The sequence below is a fragment of the Pituophis catenifer genome, unplaced genomic scaffold (assembly GCF_029215685.1).
Source record: "Pituophis catenifer annectens isolate HBS135680 unplaced genomic scaffold, rPitCat1.0.hap2 SCAF_2, whole genome shotgun sequence".
Classification (NCBI taxonomy): Eukaryota; Metazoa; Chordata; class Lepidosauria; order Squamata; family Colubridae; genus Pituophis; species Pituophis catenifer.
In genome coordinates this window covers 15,268,480-15,287,756 of record NW_027256882.1, presented here as the reverse complement: position 1 = coordinate 15,287,756, position 19,277 = coordinate 15,268,480, and the positions used below count along the sequence as shown (strand labels likewise).

The 19,277-nt window shown below is 43.8% G+C and overlaps 1 protein-coding gene across 1 annotated transcript in view; it reads left to right on the top strand.

The window, feature by feature from the left end:
* LOC139311804 (major histocompatibility complex class I-related gene protein-like) overlaps positions 1–17,383 on the top strand; it is a 32,133-nt gene extending 14,750 nt beyond the window's left edge. Inside the window, exons 4-8 of the mRNA XM_070936322.1 lie at positions 11,445–11,726; positions 13,803–13,904; positions 14,206–14,238; positions 16,213–16,246; positions 17,311–17,383. Of these exons, the coding sequence (XP_070792423.1) occupies positions 11,445–11,726; positions 13,803–13,904; positions 14,206–14,238; positions 16,213–16,232 (437 nt within the window). The 3' untranslated portion in view covers positions 16,233–16,246; positions 17,311–17,383. The remainder of the gene's footprint in view (positions 1–11,444; positions 11,727–13,802; positions 13,905–14,205; positions 14,239–16,212; positions 16,247–17,310) is intronic.
* Positions 17,384–19,277: the final 1,894 nt, after the last annotated feature.

Genomic DNA, 19,277 nt, shown 5'->3' with positions numbered 1-19,277 from the left:
CCCTCATCGAGTCCTAGCTGCCTTCCCCCCCACCCCATTTTGGGCCTGAAAAGCACTCACATTGCATTTTGGGGGTCTATCATGGGGGCACCAAAAAGGTTAACTATCTCTGATATAGACCATTCCTCTCCCCTAGGTCTACCGTTTCCCCCCTGGGGTCCTTAATCCCTCCAGGATCAGTTGGATGAAATTAGGATCAATGGGGGAATCCACTCCCCCCCCCACTGATGATTGCCAACAGCCCATCCCAGCCTGGGGAGGACCTTCCCTCTCTTCCATTGGCATCAATCCCTCTCTCCTCCCCCCCCCTTTCAGAGACAAACTCTCTTTTCCAAATTGATCTGTGTGAGATTCCTTTTGATCTCTATTCCCTTGGAAAGAGGCTTGGAGGAGCCTCAGGTTCAGGGGAGCAGAAGAGGATGGAAAAAGTAGGGAGAAACTTCTATGTTGTTGTAGTCTTTAAAGGGAACTTATTTATTTATTTATTTATTTATTTAATTAATTAATTAATTAATTAATTAATTAATATACCGCCCTATTCCCGAGGGACTCAGGGCGGTGAACAGCGAAAGATAAAAATACATGTAATACAAGCGTTAAAAAACCAATTAAAATATACTAAACACTCTGGTCCTAGATAATTCAAGACATCCCAGTTTAAATCAAAATCAAAAGCAATATAAATGGAAAGTTAGGCCAGGCTGGCCTTCTGAAACAGGAATGTTTTGAGGGCACGGCAGAAAGTGCGCAGGTCCGGGATCTTCTGTATCTCTGGGGGGAGCTCATTCCAGATGATGGGTGCCCTCACAGAAAAGGCTCTCCCCCTGGGGGCCGCCAGTCGACACTGTTTGGCTGATGGCACCCTGAGAAGCCCCTCTCTATGGGAGCGTACTGGGCGGTGAGAGGCTATTGGTGGCAGAAGGCAGTCTCGTAAGTACCCCGGTCCTAAGCCATGGAGCGCTCTAAAGGTGGTAACCAAGACCTTGAAGCGCACCCGGAAGACCACCGGGAGCCAGTGCAGCTCACGCAGGAGGGGAGCCACATGGGAGCGCCATGCTGCTCCCATAACTACCCGCGCGGCCACATTCTGGACCAGCTGGAGCCTCCGGGTGCTCCTCAAGGGGAGCCCCATGTAGACAGCATTACAGTAGTCCAGGCGTGAAGTGACGAGGGCATGAGTGACCGTATTTAACGAGTCCCGATCCAGAAAGGGACGCAACTAGTGAATCAGGCGAACCTGATAAAAAGACGTCCCGGCCACAGCCGTCAAGTGCTCTTCTAAAGTCAGCCGTGAGTCCAAGAGGACGCCTAAGTTGTGAACCCTCTCCGTGGGGGGCAATGACTCGTCCCCAGTAGTCAGTGATGGCACCAACTGACTATATCGGGACGTCGGAAACCACAGCCACTCGGTCTTGGATGGGTTGAGCCTGAGTCTGTTCCTCCCCATCCAGATCCGTACAGCCTCCAGGCACCGGGACATCACTTCAAGGGCATCATTGGGGTGGTCCGGGGTGGAGATGTATAGCTGAGTATCATCAGCATACTGATGATACTTCACCCCAAAACCACAGATGATTTCACCCAGCGGCTTCACATAACTGTTGAACAGAAGGGGCGAGAGAACCGATCCCTGTGGCACCCCACATACAAGGGGCCTCGGGGTCGACCTCTGCCCCCCTGTCAACACGGACTGCAACCGATCAGAGAGAAAGGAGGAGAACCACCACAACACGGTGCCCCCCACCCCTAGCTCTTCCAACCGGTGCAGCATGATACCATGGTCGATGGTATCAAAAGCCGCTGAGAGGTCTAATAGGACCAGGATAGAAGAGCAACCCCTGTCCTGGGCCCTCCAGAGATCATCTACCAATGCGACCAATGCCATTTCCGTGCTATATCCAGGCCTGAAGCCCGACTGGAACGGACCTAGATAAGCCGATTCATCCAAATACTGAGGAAGCTGTCGCGCTACCACACTCTCAACAACCTTCGCAACGAAGCGAAGGTTGAAGACTGGACGGTAATTAGCAAACACTTCTGGGTCCAGGGAAGGCTTCTTGAGGAGAGGCTTCACCACCGCCTCTTTCAAGGCAGCGGGGAAGGCACCCTCCCTCAAGGAAGCATTTATAATCCCCTGGAGCCAGCCTCGTGTAACCTCCCGAGAGGCCAGCACCAGCCAGGAGGGACTTAAAAGAGCATCTGCGCTATCCCTCCCCTGAAGGGAGCAGCCCAAGATCAGTCAGAGTTCAAAGCAATCAGAAAGGAATTTTCTTGGACCTTCAATTTGCTTCTGGAGGTTTTTCAGGTTGAGTCCCTGGGAACAGTGGTGGGTTTCAAAAATTTTTACTACCAGTTCTGTGGGTGTGGCTTGGTGGGCATGGCAGGGGAAGGATACTGTAAAATCTCCATTCCCACCCCACTCCAGGGGAAGGTTACTGCAAAATCCCCATTTCCTCCCAATTAGCTGGGACTTGGGAGGCAGAGAACAGGTGGGGGCAGGGCCAGTCAGAATTTTTACTACTGGTTCTCCGAACTACTCAAAATTTCCGCTACCGGACTTCCTGTGGCGCCACGAACACTGATGGCAGCTCCTTTTGGAGCTCCAGCCCCGAGATTTCGTTAGCCGCTAGAACAGCGAAAAACAGCTGTCTAGCGGCTCAAAACTCTCCCCCTGGGGAAAAGGGGGGAGGGAAGAGCAGAAGGGTTTGGGTAGAGCTCCCCTAGATCCCCAGGCTTTCTTTTTTTTTAAGCCTGGGGGTTGCAGGGTGAGAGCTCCCTGGAAGCCCTTCAGTGCTCTGGATCCGGGACGTATCTGCCTCAGGCAGAACGGGGCATCGCGACCACACCAGCAGCAAAAGATTAAAGATTTAAAGATTTATTTCTTGAGACTTAAAGACACTTTAATTCTGGATGCTGGCAGAGCAGAATCAGGAGAGCAGAACATGCAAGTATAAAAGCTTTAACTCCATTCAAAAAGGGGGGAAAATGGCATTGAAGAAAATGGAACTTATCAGTGAAAGTGCTTGTTAACGCCTGCAACATTGTTAAAGGTATTGGATTATATAGAGAAGAAAAAGAAAAAGATTTAAAGTGGAAGTGGAATGGAAAAGACTATGGTATGGACCTCAATTAATGTACATTGTTAAAGTGTGTGGAAAAGAATTGGACTTACCTATTTGATAGCTGAATAAATATAAAGTTAAAACTGAAATATGGCTGCCATTAAGGAAGGAGGATATGAGTCAGCAAATTCACAAGTTCTGACTGTAAAGGTTTCACAAGAACTTTTAAATGATTTTACTTCTGATATACTGGATTCAGCTAAAATGATTATTCAAGATTGTAAATTGGAGTATTACAATGATTTGCTGGCTGGAAAAGAGGAAGAAATCAAGCAGGTTAATGTGATTTTGGAGGATAAAGGAGAGGCTGACAGGATTAAGATGGAGTTTAGCACACTGCAAACCAAGGTTTTGGTGGAGGCTTCCACACAATTAACTGGAAAGTATCAAGGAGACTTATCACTGCAGATTGGAAAATATTTTGACAATTTTTGGCTTTACAGACAGAGTCAATACTTAAATTATGAAGTGACTGATTATACAAGCAGGAAGAGCAGAGATGGGGGCTCCAAAGTGAAAGAAATAATTTTGAAAGGAGAACGAATTTCTAAGACACATCAACTACAAATCCAATTTCAAAAATTTTTGAAAATAAAAGCAGGGGGATGAGCAACACCGAAGAAGAAAGTGTTAATGAAGAAGAACGACTGGAAAAAATACAGAATGAAAGGAAGAATGCGAGGTTAACTTTTTGAAGGAATATTTGGAAGACTATTGATGCCTAATTAAAATGTTTAACTAAAAATGGATAGCTCTTTAAGAGTTACTGAGGTATTAAAAGGTCAATCAAAAATTTAAGGGGTAGCTTTTTGAAAGTTTTGGAATCTATGTAATACTTTTAGGGTCATCTTTGAACAATGTTTTATTGAAACAAAAGGTTTAATTAAAGTTGGATAGCTTTTTGAAATGTATTGCAGTTTTAAAGTGGTTAACCTAAAATTTAATGGATAGTTTTTTCTTTTTCAAAAGTCTGGAAATTTAGATCATGAAGAATGTCTTACTGAAACATGAAGAAGTATTAAAATATTTTAAAATGTTTAACTTGAGATTATAGAACTCTTAAAAGGCATATATAATTAAATGTTTATGTTTGATGTTACTTAATTTAAAGATTAAAAATGTTACTCTAAAGATATGTTTTAAAGAAAGTTCTACAATGTTTAATTGTTTAATTAAGTTAGTATATGTTAGTTTAGGATTGCTAAATGATATATCCTGTTTTTGCCCTGGAAAGTCGGGGGGGAGGGGGGGTTGAGGGGTGCTGGGAATAAAATTGTTTTATGATTTTTAATAAAGTAAAAAGAAAGGCAAATGTATTAAAAGAGAAGTAAGAAGAAGATATAAAAGATGTATTAGATGATATATTCAATGATTGATTATGTATTGTTTGTATGTTTGATTATAAAAATAAAAAACTTTTGTATTAAAAAAAAAATTCTGCTACCGGTTCTCCAAAACTGCTCAGAACCTGCTGAAACCCACCTCTGCCTGGGAAGGACTCAAATGTCAGCGTCCCAGCACTGACATATATAAAGAGAGGAGAAGCTTGAACTTTTGTCTACTAAATCCCTTTGAAGATTCTGTCTCCTCGGAGATGGGAGGGGGGAGACATTCCTGTGATCTGACGAAGAAGGGATGAGGAAAGTGGCTTGGAAGATAGCCAATGAGAAGCAGAGAATTGGGGATCGGAAAGGGAAGAATTGGGGGTAAAGGTCAGTACTGACCGCAAAAGAGCCAGGATCAGATCGCTATGCCCAATAAAGAGAAAATTTCTTCAAAGATCGGCAGTTTGGAAATTCATTTATTTTGAGATAGCATCGAAACCTGACATTAAAATCAGGAGTTCTTGTGGTTGAGCGTTTTCCAGATTTGGAGCATTTCCTGAAACACTTGGAGATGCTGCAAGTGTGGAATTTAAATCTTTGGATTAAAACTAAGTGATGGGAGATTTCCTGCCCCTCTAAGTTTCTCATCCACGGAAGGAAGGGAAGGGAAATTAGAGTAGGAGAGGGGAAGAGAGGAGGAGAAGGAGAAGGGGAGGGGAAGTAGATAAGAGAAGAGGAGGAGGAGAGAAAGTAGGAAAGAAAGAAAAAAGGGAGATGGTAGGTTGGAGGAGAAAGATTGCTGTACAATAAAAAAGAGGAAATGGAAGAAAGACAACCCCAAACAAATACAAATATATTAAGATAAAGAATGAATGTTAGGGAATGGGGTTGAGGGGTACCCCGGACCGTGAACCAGCTCATGAGCAAACACACTGGGACTGAAATAATCTGACAGAGTGGTCTTGTGTAAAAATATAATTTACTTTAAAATGTTTAAAAAGCACTATGTCTTTAAGAAAGCCCATTAAAAACAAAGTCTTATCTTGGTTATGTGAAGCAAGGCTATCTCCCTAGATTCCTCTCCACAATACCGAAACAGTTCACAAGAGAATAAAGCTAACATGAAGATAAGCAGCTTCGGTGTCGATACATCATCGAGGTAGTAGAAGGGCGGCAGCACAAACTTCACAGCTAAAAGTCACCTGAAATAAAAACAGTTCAAACAGCAAACGTAGCTTGAAGTTTGTGGGAGGAAGAATGTCCAGCAACAGCAGTCCCAATGATAGCTTGCGTGCTTCAAAACAGCAAAAGGCAAGCATCCGTAGGAGTTTCTCTGCAACAGTGTCTGGAGTCCTTATCTGTGCTTCTCCCATCTGCGACGTTGCACTGACCTCTGCTTGCAGCTTCCAGCAAGGGCTCTTGCATCTAAGCCTAAAACAGCATTTAGGCCCAAATAGCAAGTGAAAAGGTCCTTGCTTATATGGGGAGTTAACCTGCAATTAACTAGGGTGGGGAAGGCTTGCAGGTAATTACATACAGGAGATGGCTTGATTAAAACCATACTGTTTGTGAGTAGGCAAGTAGCCACAGCAATCCTGGAAACACTCGTGACAATCCCCTTCTCTGCGGCTATTTGACTCGTTAACAAACATACATTCTACATTGGGTACATGTACATATCAATGGTAAGTACATTCACATAGCCATCGACATTTTACTCAGAAGATAGAGGTGTTGGTCATGGGGCAGCGGTTTGGTAAACACATCCGCTACCTGTTCCTTAGTTTCACAATACACAGTTTTAATGAAACCTGTTTTCACCAATTGCCTCACATGTTTGTTTTGTATATCAATATGGCGCGATCTCTGGCCTACAGCATCGGCTTCCGATATGTTAATGGCAGCCATGTTGTCCTCATAGACTTTTATAGGTTGCATGGGCTGCCTCCATAAGCTTACCAGAAGATCGTCAAACCAAACTAGGTTATTGGAAGCTTTGGACAAACTCACATACTCAGCTTCCGCTGTGGAGGTTGCAATTAGCTCCTGCTTCCCAGAGTACCAATACACGGGGCTACTATTTAGGTATACAATGTACCCCGAGGTACTTTTTCTAGATCTAACATCCCCTGCCCAATCGGCATCTGAAAAACAACTCAATCTTAATTCTCTAGTTGCTTCTGGTTCCAATAATAATGAATAGTTCACAGTACCTTTTAAATATCTCAGGAGTCGTTTGATTCCGCTCCAATGGTACTGTGTGGGATGTTCAGAATGTCTAGATAACACATTTACACTTAGACTGATGTCCGGACTAGTCCAATTTGCAATGTACAACAACGACCCAATCACGGACTTGTAAAGGGTCTTATCTTCAAACTCCGTGCTCTGAGTGTACATACTCTTAAGGAAGTCTGTTGCCATAGGGGTATTGCATGGCTTCGCCTCTACCATGCTACACTTTTTAAGCAATTCCTGAATTTTATCTTCCTGAGAGAGCCGAAACCCCTTCTCGGTTTTTACGAATTGCACCCCTAAAAATTTGCTAATGTGACCTAATGGTTTTAAGGCGAAACTCTTACTTAGGTCCTCAGAGAACTTCTTATGCCTGTTCTCTGATCTGCAAATATATAGGATGTCATCAACGTACAACAGTACCGTTTTCCTAATGCCCTGATCTTCCTTGACAAAAAAACACTCGTCAGTCGACAATGGTAAAAAGCCCATCTCTCTCAGGCTTTTAGTGAGACACTCGTTCCATCGCTTACCAGATTGTTTCAAGCCATATAGGCTCTTGTTCAACAACCACACATCGTCTTCCCGATGGCTTACTCCCTGAGGAATCCTCACTTACAGCTCTTTGTCTAACTGGGCGTGCAGGTACGCGGTCTGAATGTCAAACTGATATACATGTTTGCCTCGCATGGTAGCGATAGTGAGAGCTGTTCTCACGCTCTCAGGGCGCACCGTGGGCGAGAAGGTGTCCTCATAATCGTCAGGGAATCTCTGCAAGAATCCCTGCGCTACTAGTCTCGCATTATAGACAAAGCCCCCATCTTCAATGGGCTTTTTCTTGAAAAGCCACCTGGTGCCGATCACCCTCTTGTCTTTGGGCAATCTTGTTGGCGTGAATACGTCCAGCCTTTTCAGGCTGTCTAATTCCGTATTCATGGCGGCAAGCCACTTCTGTCATTCATGGTCAGGTAAGGCCAACACATCCTCATATCTCTGAGGGGTGGCCAAAACCTGGTCGACTGAGGTAACAAAGTCGTCGTACCTCTTAGGCTTATTGCCTCTGGTAGCCCTAACTGGTCTGCCTTTTGGAGTGTCACTCACATCAGAGTCATCTGATGAGTCATCTACCTCGTGACTATCACTATGCTTCTCAGAAGCTGGGTGCCTATCCTTTCTGGCTACCCCCATCTTACGCTTCAATACCCCTTTCAAGGGTGCCTGGGATGCACGCTTCCCAGAACCAGATGTATCCCTATCCTCGGGTAGGTTCTCCGATATATCCTCCGCTCGTCTACAACAACTACGGGAAGGGTTCCGAGTAAGAATCTCATTGGCATGGTGTGATGAAATGGGGTTGAGGGGTACCCCGGACCGTGAACCAGCTCATGAGTAAACACACTGAGACTGAAATGATTCTGACAGAGGCGTCTTGTGTAAAAATATAATTTACTTTAAAACATTTAAAAGGCACTATGTCTTTAAGAAAACACATTAAAAACAAAGTCTTATCTGGGTATGTGAAGCAAGGCTATCTCCCTAGATCCCTCTCCACAATACCGAAACAGTTCACAAAAGAATAAAGCTAGCATGAAGGTAAGCAGCTTCGGCGTCGATACATCATCAAGGCCATCATGGTGGGAGCAGCACGAGCTTCACAGCTGAAAGTCACCTGAAATAAAATCAGTTCAAACAGCAAACATTGCTTGAAGCTTGTGGGAGGAAGAAGATCCAGCAACAGCAGTCCCGATGATAGCTTGCGTGCTATAAAACAGCAAAAGGCAAGCATCCGTGGGAGTCTCTCTGTAACATCTGGAGTCCTTATCTGCATTCTTCTCCCATCTGCGGCATAGCACCAAGCTTCCTGCAGGAACTGTGCTTTTAGGCCTAGAAGACTAGGCCCGAGTAGCAAGCAAAAGGTCCTTGCTTATATAGGGAGTTAACCTGCAATTAACTAGGGTGGGGAAGGCTTGCAGGTAATTGCCAACAGCAGATGGCTTGATTAAAACCATACTGTTTGTGAGTAGGCAGATAGCCACAGCAATCCTGGAAACACTCGTGACACATGGATTTTACTCCAGTTGGCCCCTTCGTGAAAGGTGGCAGACCTTGAAATCATCAGTTTTCCGTTAGGGTAGGCAAACCTAAATGCCTTGGAGCCCTGCTCGTAACCAACAAATCTCAGCTTAACTGAGATTTGGTCTCCCTTTCTCCTGAGCTCCTTCGGGACATGAACATCGGCCATCACTCCGAAAACGTGGAGGTGTGCCAAGCTAGGCTTATGGCCGTATAGCACCTTGCATGGGGTCTTCTGCACCACGCTAGACCACACTCGGTTCAAGGTGTAATTCACGTATCTAACTGCTTCTACCCAGTACGCGAAGTTTAATCCGGAATCCTCTAGGGCACACCGCATCATTGTTTGTAATACGTCGCTGCGCTGTTTTGCGACGCCATTTTGAAACTTAGAGTAAGGCACGGTGCGTAAGTGGACTATGCTCTTACTCCTCAACCAGCTAGAGAACTGACCCGAATTAAATTCAGTTCCTCTGTCAGTTAAGATCTTCTTAACTCTGACCTTGTGCTGGTTCTGGACTAAGTTACAAAATTCTTTGAACCTAGTCAACGTTTCACTCTTGGACATTAGGGGAAAAACGAATCCAAATCTGCTATGGTCGTCTACTATGGTAAGGAGGTACCGTCTCTTACCCACGGAAGGTGCGAATGGACCCACCAAATCCATGTGGACGAGCTGAAACGGGTGTTCGGAGTACCTCTGAGACCTCTTGGGCGCAGATTTCACCTTCAACTTTGCACTCCTACAAATTGAACAATCTAGGAATGTGTTACAGTCATTGATCTTGGTTCCCCTTGAGTGATCGGTTACCTTTTTCACTATAGGAAAACTCACATGACCTAACCTGCAATGCATCAAGTGAGCACATTCATTGTGCAACGGCTCTCCTATAGAAATTGCATTAGCATTTTCAGGTTCCCTATTATCTGACTCTAGATTAAAATTTAAAAACTTTTTATTAACTTTACATTCATTATTGCAAGACTTCCTCTGATGAAAGTCTTGATCCTCATCACCTAGTTCTAACTGTGATTTATTGTTACTACCAAATGAGATAGTATAATTGCTAGCACCAAATGTTTCAGCATCCGTATTCGGGGAATAATAAGGTAAACCACCTATCTTCAAAACCTCCCCAATCACACATTCGTTATTCTTGATCACAGCTGTTCCTCCTGAGAACAGAATCTCCATTCTGGGGTTCTCACATATCCTCATTAGGCTTAGCAAATTATGATCTATCTCAGGTACATACAATGCTCCATGAATCTCTCCCATCCCAGGTATATAAACATCTCGAATGCCAACAACATTCACCTTTTTAACGTTTGCAACTTTGACCATGGATTGATGCCTTCTCATATTAACAAACAACCTTCGGTCACTGACAACATGGTTACTGGCTCCACTGTCCATTAACCATAGTTGTTCTCGCTGTTCCCTTGTAAGCTCTGACTCAGTAGTTTCCACTATACCTACAGAACTATCATTAAACCTGGGATTGTTCCCTTTGTTGCCTCTATTTGGCTTTTTACCCCTTCTGTGGTTGGGAACATCTCCACTTGGCTTTCTGCCGGGAGGAAATGATCTCCTTTTACATTTATTATCAGAAGGTGTCCTTGAGCATGCCCTAGCATTCACATTTTGTGGGCAATCCCTTCTATAATGTTCTCGTGAACCACAATTGAAGCATTCTCCGATAGCATATGCTCTATCTGAACTATCGGGCCTTCTTAAAGGTTTTTCCTTTTTTGAAAAGCCGCCCTGCATTTTCGCAAGTTATCTTCTGCAATCAATCTGCCAGATAACACTTCTAAAGATAAGTTATTACAACTAACATTATCCAGTTGCGATATAAAATTATCCCAGCTAGGATCAAGAGAATTGAGTATAACAGTAATGAGGGTTTGTTCAGACACTGTTTCCCCCCTCAACATCAATTCCTGCCTTAACCTGTTTAACTCACATAAGTGTTCATTAATATCTACTCCCGCCTTCAACCTTGCGGAATAGAACTCCCTATAAACCACTTCTGTCGTTCCTGGTCAGGTAAGGCCAACACATACTCATATCTCTGAGGGGTGGCCAAAACCTGGTCAACTGAGGTAACAAAGTCGTCATACCTCTTAGAATTATTGCCTCTGGTAGCCCTAACTGGTCTGCCTTTTGGAGTGTCACTCACATCAGAGTCATCTGATGAGTCATCTACCTCGAGGAGGAGGAGAGAAAGTAGGAAAGAAAGAAAAGAGGGAGATGGTAGGTTGGAAGAGAAAGATTGCTGTACAATAAAAAAGAGGAAATGGAAGAAAGACAACCCCGAACAAATACAAATATATTAAGATAAAGAATGAATTGTTAAAGAATAAAAGGGAATAAACATGAATAAATAGTAAAATTAGAATGTAAGGGCAAATGAAGATATCGTGTATGTAAGTAAGCATAGAAATAGTGAGATATGATAAAAAAAGGCGGGGGAGAAGATTTTGGCAAGAATTGTAATTGAGTAAAATATATTTGAATTTAATTAATTGTATAAGACAAGAAACGGCCAATACTCTGTTCAAAAAAGATGTGGGGAAAAGTGTGGGGGGGGGGCAATCAATAAAACTTGTAAATGTGCAAGTTTCTCATCCACCTTCCAGGCTCTGGAGGGGCTCAGAGTTAATTCTGGGGGTGCCGTTTCTGCAGAGACCCCAAAGGTGACGGTGAGCAGCAGGACAGAGGTGGAGGATGGGATGGAGATGCACATCTGCCGAGTCCATGGCTTCTACCCCAGGGAGATCGATGCCTCCTGGACGAGGGACAGGGAGGTCTGGCTACAGGACACCCTCCATGAGTCTGTGGCCCCCAATGCTGATGGGACCTACCACTACTGGCTCAGTGTCAAGATCGATCCCAAAGAGAGAGACCGCTATCGATGCCACGTGGAACATGACAGCCTGCAGGAGCCTCTGGACTTGGAACTGAAGGGTGAGAGGCTGCAGGGAGGGGAAGGCTGGGCTCTTTGGCAGGCTGGAGGGTTGTGGGAGAGGAATCTGACCCCAATTGTGACCAGGTGTGAACATACCTGAGCTTTAAGCCATTGGTTTTTCCAGTGTTTGAGGTTGGTGAAGCGGCAAGGACCAGACCATAGAACTGGCTTCAGGTGATGGAAACTACAGAATCCCATCACAATACTTGGCTGATCCTGATGAAATGCCCTTAGATCCTCTCTGAGGCCTTCCCTGTTTCTTGCCCCCAGCAGAAAAGCAGCAGTTATGGTGAACACCAGAAAGAGATTTGGTTTTTAAAGTAGAAGAATCAGGAGGAGTCTGGCTGCCCCTTTTCTGAAGGCAAATTCTGATTAAACCGAATGAACTGCAGCTGAGTTCAGGAAATGCAGAGAGTAGCTGGACTGATGCTTCAGGAGTCAGAAAAGAAAGTACCAAAGTCTGAGTTTTTTCCCATTAGAGACTAACTTTCCTGCTTTAAAGGTCAAAAGGTCACTCTGTGTTGCTGCTCTAAGAAAGAAGCTCCACATTATTTTATGATACGATACATGAATTCCCGAGGCTCAGCATAAAACCCAAGGAAAAGATCCCTCTCTCATAAGCGTCCCTAATGTTTTTTACACTGGACGTCCACATTTGCAAAATTCAAATTCTAATTTTTTTATTGATGATTGTCACCACGATTCAAGAAATATTCAAATGTAATTGTTATGCTGATATCCCAGGGAAAATTTATTACATGTATTTAAATATTTGTTTTATTTTTCTGGTTGTTTATAGCAAGCATCAATTCACAAGTGACATGATTGCTATTCAATGGGAATCCTGAATTTTGTGCAAGAGAAATTTAAATTTGAAGTTCCCTCCTCAAACCTGCCTCCCCTCCCCCAAGCAATACCAATTTATGATGCTTTGCTAAGACCATACTTGGAATTCTTCATCCAGTTTTGGTCACCACAATATAGAAAAGATGTGGAGACTCTGGAAAGAGTGCAGAGAAGAGCAAGAAAGATGATCAGGAGCCTGGAGGCTAAAATATATGAAGAGCAGTTGCAGGAATTGGGCATTTCTAGTTTAATGAAAAGAAGGACTAGGGGAGACATGATAGGTTCCAATATCTCAGGGGCTGCCCCAAAGAAGAGGGAGTCAAGCTATTCTCCAAAGCACCTGAGGGCAGGACAAGAAGCAGTGGGTGGAAACTAAACAAGGAGAGAAGCAACCTAGAACTGAGGAGAAATTTCCTGACAGGGAGAACAATTAATCAGTGGAATGGCTTTCCTTCAGAAGTTGTGGCTGCTCCATCACCAGAAACGTTTCAGAAGAGGCTGGAGAGCCACTTGTCTGGAAGGGTAGAGGGCCTCTGGAATGAGCAGGGGGTTGGACTGGAAGACCTCCAAGGTCCCTTCCAACTCTGTGACTCCGTTATTCTATTTCTGCCATTTGTGGGACCATCCAGAAGCTGCTTATAACCATATTCCATTTTTCATGCTGAAGTTCTGGAAGCACAAATTATAATTTTTTGTTATTCCTGGACTGGCCAAGGAAAATGAAAGTGTACATTTTAAAAAAAAGTCTAGGAGATATGAACTATTTTACTTTAAATAATAAAATGCAAACACTCAAACTGAAGAAAAAAGCATACAGAGCTGCCCATTTCCACTCAGAATCATGGCTTATTGGAGCAGCCTATAAAAACAACAAAAATGTTTTTGTTTTAACAAATTTTGTTTATATTATTGTGTTGGTGAAGTTTTTGTTTTGTAACCTGCAAAGAGTCACAAGGTGGCAAATGGCTGTTTTTGAGTGGAAAAGCCAAAGATGAATTCAGTTGCCTTCATGCTGGGCTGGGGTGAGAAGGAGGCAGCGTCATGAGGACACGTCCTCTAACAACGGTTAGCAAGGCGCCTTCATCTTACCTTGAGAAGGACAGAAAAATGAGCCCATGGAGTTTTTAATTTGGGGAAATTCCAGCTTTCACTTCTTTAGGTCTCTTAGGTCTGATTGGGAGGATTGTTTGGGGTTCTCCGTCAACGATCTGCTCTTTCTCCCAATTTAGAACCAACCAATTCAAAATCCAATCTCGGGCTCATCATTGGCTGCGTTGTGGCTGCTCTTGTCCTGGTGGGTGTGATTGCTGGGATCCTCCTGGTATTCTTCAGTAAGTATCTTTTGGGGGGGAGGGGTGATGGAAGGAAGATGGGGAGATTCCCCCCTAAATCTCTCCCTTTGGGGCGCTTCTTCTGGGCTTCCTTCTGTTTTCTCAGCCCTCTTGGGGAGCATCTGAGATCTCAGCCTCTTGCTGGGACTCCAGTCATTTGTATTTTGAAGATCTTTCTCTTTTTATAAATGGGAAAAAAGTGTCTGTGAAATATCTCCTGGGGTTCTTCCTCCTACGGAGGGAGAAATTGGGTGATCTCTCGTGGATTCTGTTGAACTTTCACTGATTTTTATCTTTGCAGAAAGACGTCAAGATGACTACAATGCAGCACCAAGTGAGTGAATTGTCCTCTTTCCATGTAATTTCCAACTTAGAACAGGCTTCAGAGGCATCATCACTTGAGGATTGTTTGTTTGTGTGTGTGTGTGTGTGTGTGTGTGTGTGTGTGTGTGTATTTAAAAACAAAAGAAACTCATGAAGCTGCAGAGTTGTGCTATTTCCTCCTAAGAACTAAGCTGGGGAAGGAGGCCCCCTTTTCATAACAGCCAGGCTGTTCTTGGGAGTGAAGATCTAGGAGAAGAAACCCTCAAGGAGATGAGAAGATCCATGTGGGTGAAATATTTCCTCTGAGTGAGAAGCTGCTCTGTTTTCCAAGTAGGAGGAACTTACAAAATTCAATTTACTTGCACTGGTTTGTTCCTGCAGAGGAGAAGGGAAACTCTCCCTGTTGGATTTCCAGGCACTTTCATTCAGGCAGGGAAGGCAGCCCACAGTCTGCGTGGTGGAGCCTGGCCCCCTTTGGAGGAAAGAGCCCTTCACTCCTTAGGGAAATAGGAAAACCTCCACAATGCCGTGATCCCCAGTGGTTGGAGACTCTTCTGGTGGGATAGCTGAGACCTGGCTGAATCTGGAAAGGAGGATGTTCTCCTCTCAGAGACATGTCCAGCTGGGTTTAGGTTTGGCACCAGCTGATACCCCAGGACGCAGCCCAGTTGGGATAGCAAGTGGTCCTCTGAGAATCTTCTTTGGCTTTCAAGGGGCCTTGTGCCCCAAATTTTTGGTTGTTACTCCCTGTTTTGGAGCTAGGTTCATGAAATCAGTTGGGCTTGTTCCTACTGTACCAGCCTCCCTACCTGAGTGCTGTAGATTATTTGGGGTTGGCAGTGGAGTTCCCCAGGATTATGGTCTTGCGAGAGGGGTCCTTGGTGCTCTCTGAGCTTGCTTGACTAGCACTGAGGATGTTACCTAGTTATGGTAATGAAACATCTGCAAGAAAACAAACAAGCTCACAGAACATCAAGGACCCCTCATTTCAACCCTGAGCTACAAATATTCTCCTTTATTGGTCTTGGGAAACTGCAATCTGCCATCCTTGGTTTTGGCCTCGGAAGCGGCCCAGGATTTCATGGCCGCCCTGGTGACCATGGGCCTCCCCCAGATCATCTTGGACCCGACCCAAGGCAATAGTCAATAAACACCGGATATGATCTTCTTTTTTTCAAGTTTTAAAAAGTTTTTATTAAATATAAAAAAATCCATTTCTACATAAATAGTGTGTTGTCTAAGTACAATTAATTTTGAGAAATAGTAATAATAATAACAATAATATTCATAATATTGATCACATATTTGCTTATCCATTTTGATAAACCTTCCTTATGTAATTAATCGTTCTCTTATGCTTCCAAATTTCTAAATTCTGTTTCTGCTAGTTAGCCATTAATAAAATAAGTCCCATGTTAAAAAGTATTCAGTTTTTCCTTCTCCTTAATTTTAAGGGTTAATCTATCCACTTTTGCGCATTCTAGTATTTTTTTCATTACATTTTCCACTGCAGGGATCTCTTCACTTTTCCACTGTTGTGCAAACACGATTCTAGCTGCAGTTAAGACATGTAAAATTAAGTATGTGTTCCCTTTATTGTATTTTTCCGGTAAAATGCCCAAGAAGAATATTTCTGGTTTTAGATCTATATGTTGCTTTACCATTTTTTCTAACCATGTATGTATTTCTGTCCAATATTTTTTTGCCTTTGGGCATGTCCACCACATTTGATAATACGAACCCGGTGCCTGATTTTTACATGGCATTTTATGGTAAGCTTCCTAGGGTCACCTTGAACAGATGGATGGCATAGAGGTTTAATAATAAACTAAATAAATAGGCTGGTATCCTTTGAGAGATTGATGAAGCTGCAGAGGTTTAATGGTGAAGAGAGAGAGGATCAGGACAAAGCTATTCCTGTCCCTATCCTATCCTATCCTATCCTATCCTATCCTCTCACTCTGTGTCTGTCTCTCCAATGCAGGGAGGAACCAGGCCATTTAGCAGCCTCCTCGCAGGTGAGTGGCCCCACGGGGGCCTGTGTGGGGAGGAGGGAGGCAGGGAAAGGAGGGCTTTGAGGTCCAAGGGCCAACGGATGGTGAAGATGCTTTGGGAAATCCCTCTTCTCTCTCCTATTCATCTCAAAGGCTGGAAGGGAAGGAATTTGGGGGAGATCCAGAGGGGCTCTGGGAAGGGGGGCTCTGCCTGCCCCCAAACTCTTCTCCTGCAAGGCCAGACTGTGGCTCCTTTTGGGGTCTGACTGTCTTGGATCAGGAGGCTCAGAGAGCTGCAGAGAGGAGATTTCTCAAGGAAGGACGTAGCAGCTGTCCAGCTGAAGTCAAAAGACACTGAGACAAACTTGTAGGTTAGATATATAAATGTATTTAACATTTATAGTTGCAGCAGACAAGATAGTCAGGAAGACAGGAATATCTTGAGGTAAATCAAACGGCACACGGAACACACAGACGAAAAAGGCGGGAAAAAGGGAAACTCCCCCTTTAAACCCACAGCAACCAATCACAGCGTGGATTGCCTCATGCAGAAGCCAGCTCAACCAATCAACTACTGCCTATTGTACATTTTCCTGTTCCAGCTACCAAATTTAATATCCTAACAAGCCTGGGGGGTCCCCTGTGCAGGAGGGAAAGAGGGGCAGATGAGGGGCTTCTTGTGGGTCTTGCAGTCATGGATGGAGAAGTGGAAAGGGCCACTCCTTGGAGTCCTCTGGGGATCCCTACCTCCAGATGCTGAAGGAAGACATAGGGGGGAGATAGGGATCCATAGGTCTCCGGGAGCAACATAGACTAGTATTGGATTCCTGTATTTGAGGGGGACATTGATTTTATGTAACTTGTGGGGCAGCTTCTCAGCCGCCTCAGGAGCCAGTCCCAGCCCTGCCTCTCCCTTCTTTCTACCTTGGAAAATCCCACCCAGCAGATCCCTCTCTTGAGGAAGCAGCAGTTCTCAGGAGTGGGATCAGCTGGGTAGATTGGTGCTGATCCCTCAGCCTGGGTGGTGGGATTCCTCCTCTGGGCTCCCTCCCAGACTGACCCTGCCTGCTTCTTCCCTCTCTTTGCAGCACGAGTGGACAGTCCCAGCATGAGGAGAGGAGAGAAGATGGGACCAACCTTCTCCTGAATTAGGCCGGACTCTCAGGCCCATCCTGCATCCTTGGAACCAGGATGCATTTGGGGTCTTTCACCATCGCTTTTATCATTGGATCAGTAACCTTTTGTATTACGATTGAGGAACGGAGGAGAAAAGAACATTTTAGGTGTTTATAATTATCTAATCAAAAGGATTCAAACTGGGATTAGTAGATATTATTTTATTTTTTATTTATTTGTATCCTGCTGAAGACATGGAAGATATCTAACACCTTCTCCTCCTATTTCCCCCACAACAACCACCCTGGGAAGTGGGTTGAGGTCAGAGAGAATGACTGGCCCACCCAAGCCGTCTTTCGTGGCTAAGGCGGGACTTGACCTCACAGTCGCTTTCTAGCCTGGTGCCTTAACCACTACACAAACTGCCTTGTACAGCTTGTAATAGTGTTGTAATATAACTTGTAGCAAGTATGTTGTTATTTCTGATGTCCTTTAATGGGTTTCTGCTGATTAACAGGTTTTAGAGAAAGGCCCATAGCGAATGGGGCGAGGAATAGGATGAAGAGTTGCTGGTTTCACTTTAAGGGAGAGTGGATTGGAAGTAGAGGTTTTTTTCCCTCTCATTTTTCTTTATATAAGTTGTATAATGAATAGTATGTACCATATACTGCCATTTATGGATTTTTACAGTTTTGAAAAATGTAACAGGAACCTTCTCCCATCATGCCGTGCTAAATGGACATAATTTTTTTTTGCTGCCAATGAACAGCTGATTTTGCCACAAAGTTGGTTATTTGGTGGCTTTGCTCCCTGTTTTTTAAAGGGGAGACTAGGAACAACCCAAGATGACCTTCGGACAATCATGCACAGACAGAGAAAAGAGGGGGCTGGATCTCTTGCCATCCTTTCCCTTCAGCTGCTCAGCTTTCTTAAGCACACCTGGGTTTTAATTGCACTCCTGAAGCTTTACAATCTCTTGATTTATGTCTAGCTCACTTCTGACCTATTTTATAACCTGGACTTTTACAACTTTTTTTTCCCTCCTCTTTCATTGTTTACCATTAAATTTAAATTATTATTTTTTTAATCGTAAGAAAGTTGCAATGGATTTTATGTTTATATGTACACAGGATTATACTATAAATCTTGCTCTTTCAATCTTTTTTCTTTCTTTTTTTAAGTGTCTCGATATTAAACTCTTAATTTTTATGGAAAAAAATCCCCTTTTTTAACGCTGGCAGAAAAAATCCTTTCCCCCTGTGGAAGCTGTTGCTTATCTGCTTCTCTTGACTTTGAGTAGAAAACAAAAAGTATTTTTCATGTCTTCGCAAGGCGATAAATTATTTTGGGAGATAACCGAAAAAAGAATGCTCTCCAACTTACAGGATCTACGACAGGTCTGTTAGGCTGCAAATAGATCTACAGGATTATAAATTTTGGACTTCTTTTGCAAGGGGGAAATAGATTTCTCAGTGTTCAACTGGGGAGGGCATAATATGTCTTTTCCTGTTTTTTCATTAATTTTTTTTCCATGTTTTTGTTTAGTTTTGTTCTGTCTCTGTTCAATCCTTTTCTTTTGGATATAAAACTTTTACATAAAATACAATAAAATGGTCAATTCTAAGAAAAGTGGAACAGGAGATCCACAGTTTGGCCAGGCTCCTTTCCCCCTAACTGTTGCACACATACCATAAGAATACGAAAATAGTTTGCTGAAAATAAATGGTTTTGCCGCCTTCTTACCTGAGTTGCTTCCTATTATTGGAAGTTGGGAATAACAAGGATTTTCCCCTCCTGGCTGTTCAGAGACCCTGAGTTCCCTTTGAGTGGCAGGAAGGGGAGGAACCAAGGCAAAAACTGGGGGGCTCCTTGGGGAGGAGGCAGCCATTTTGCTCCTGTGTCCAGATGTTTCTCTTGCCTCAGGCTGTTGGCCAAGTGG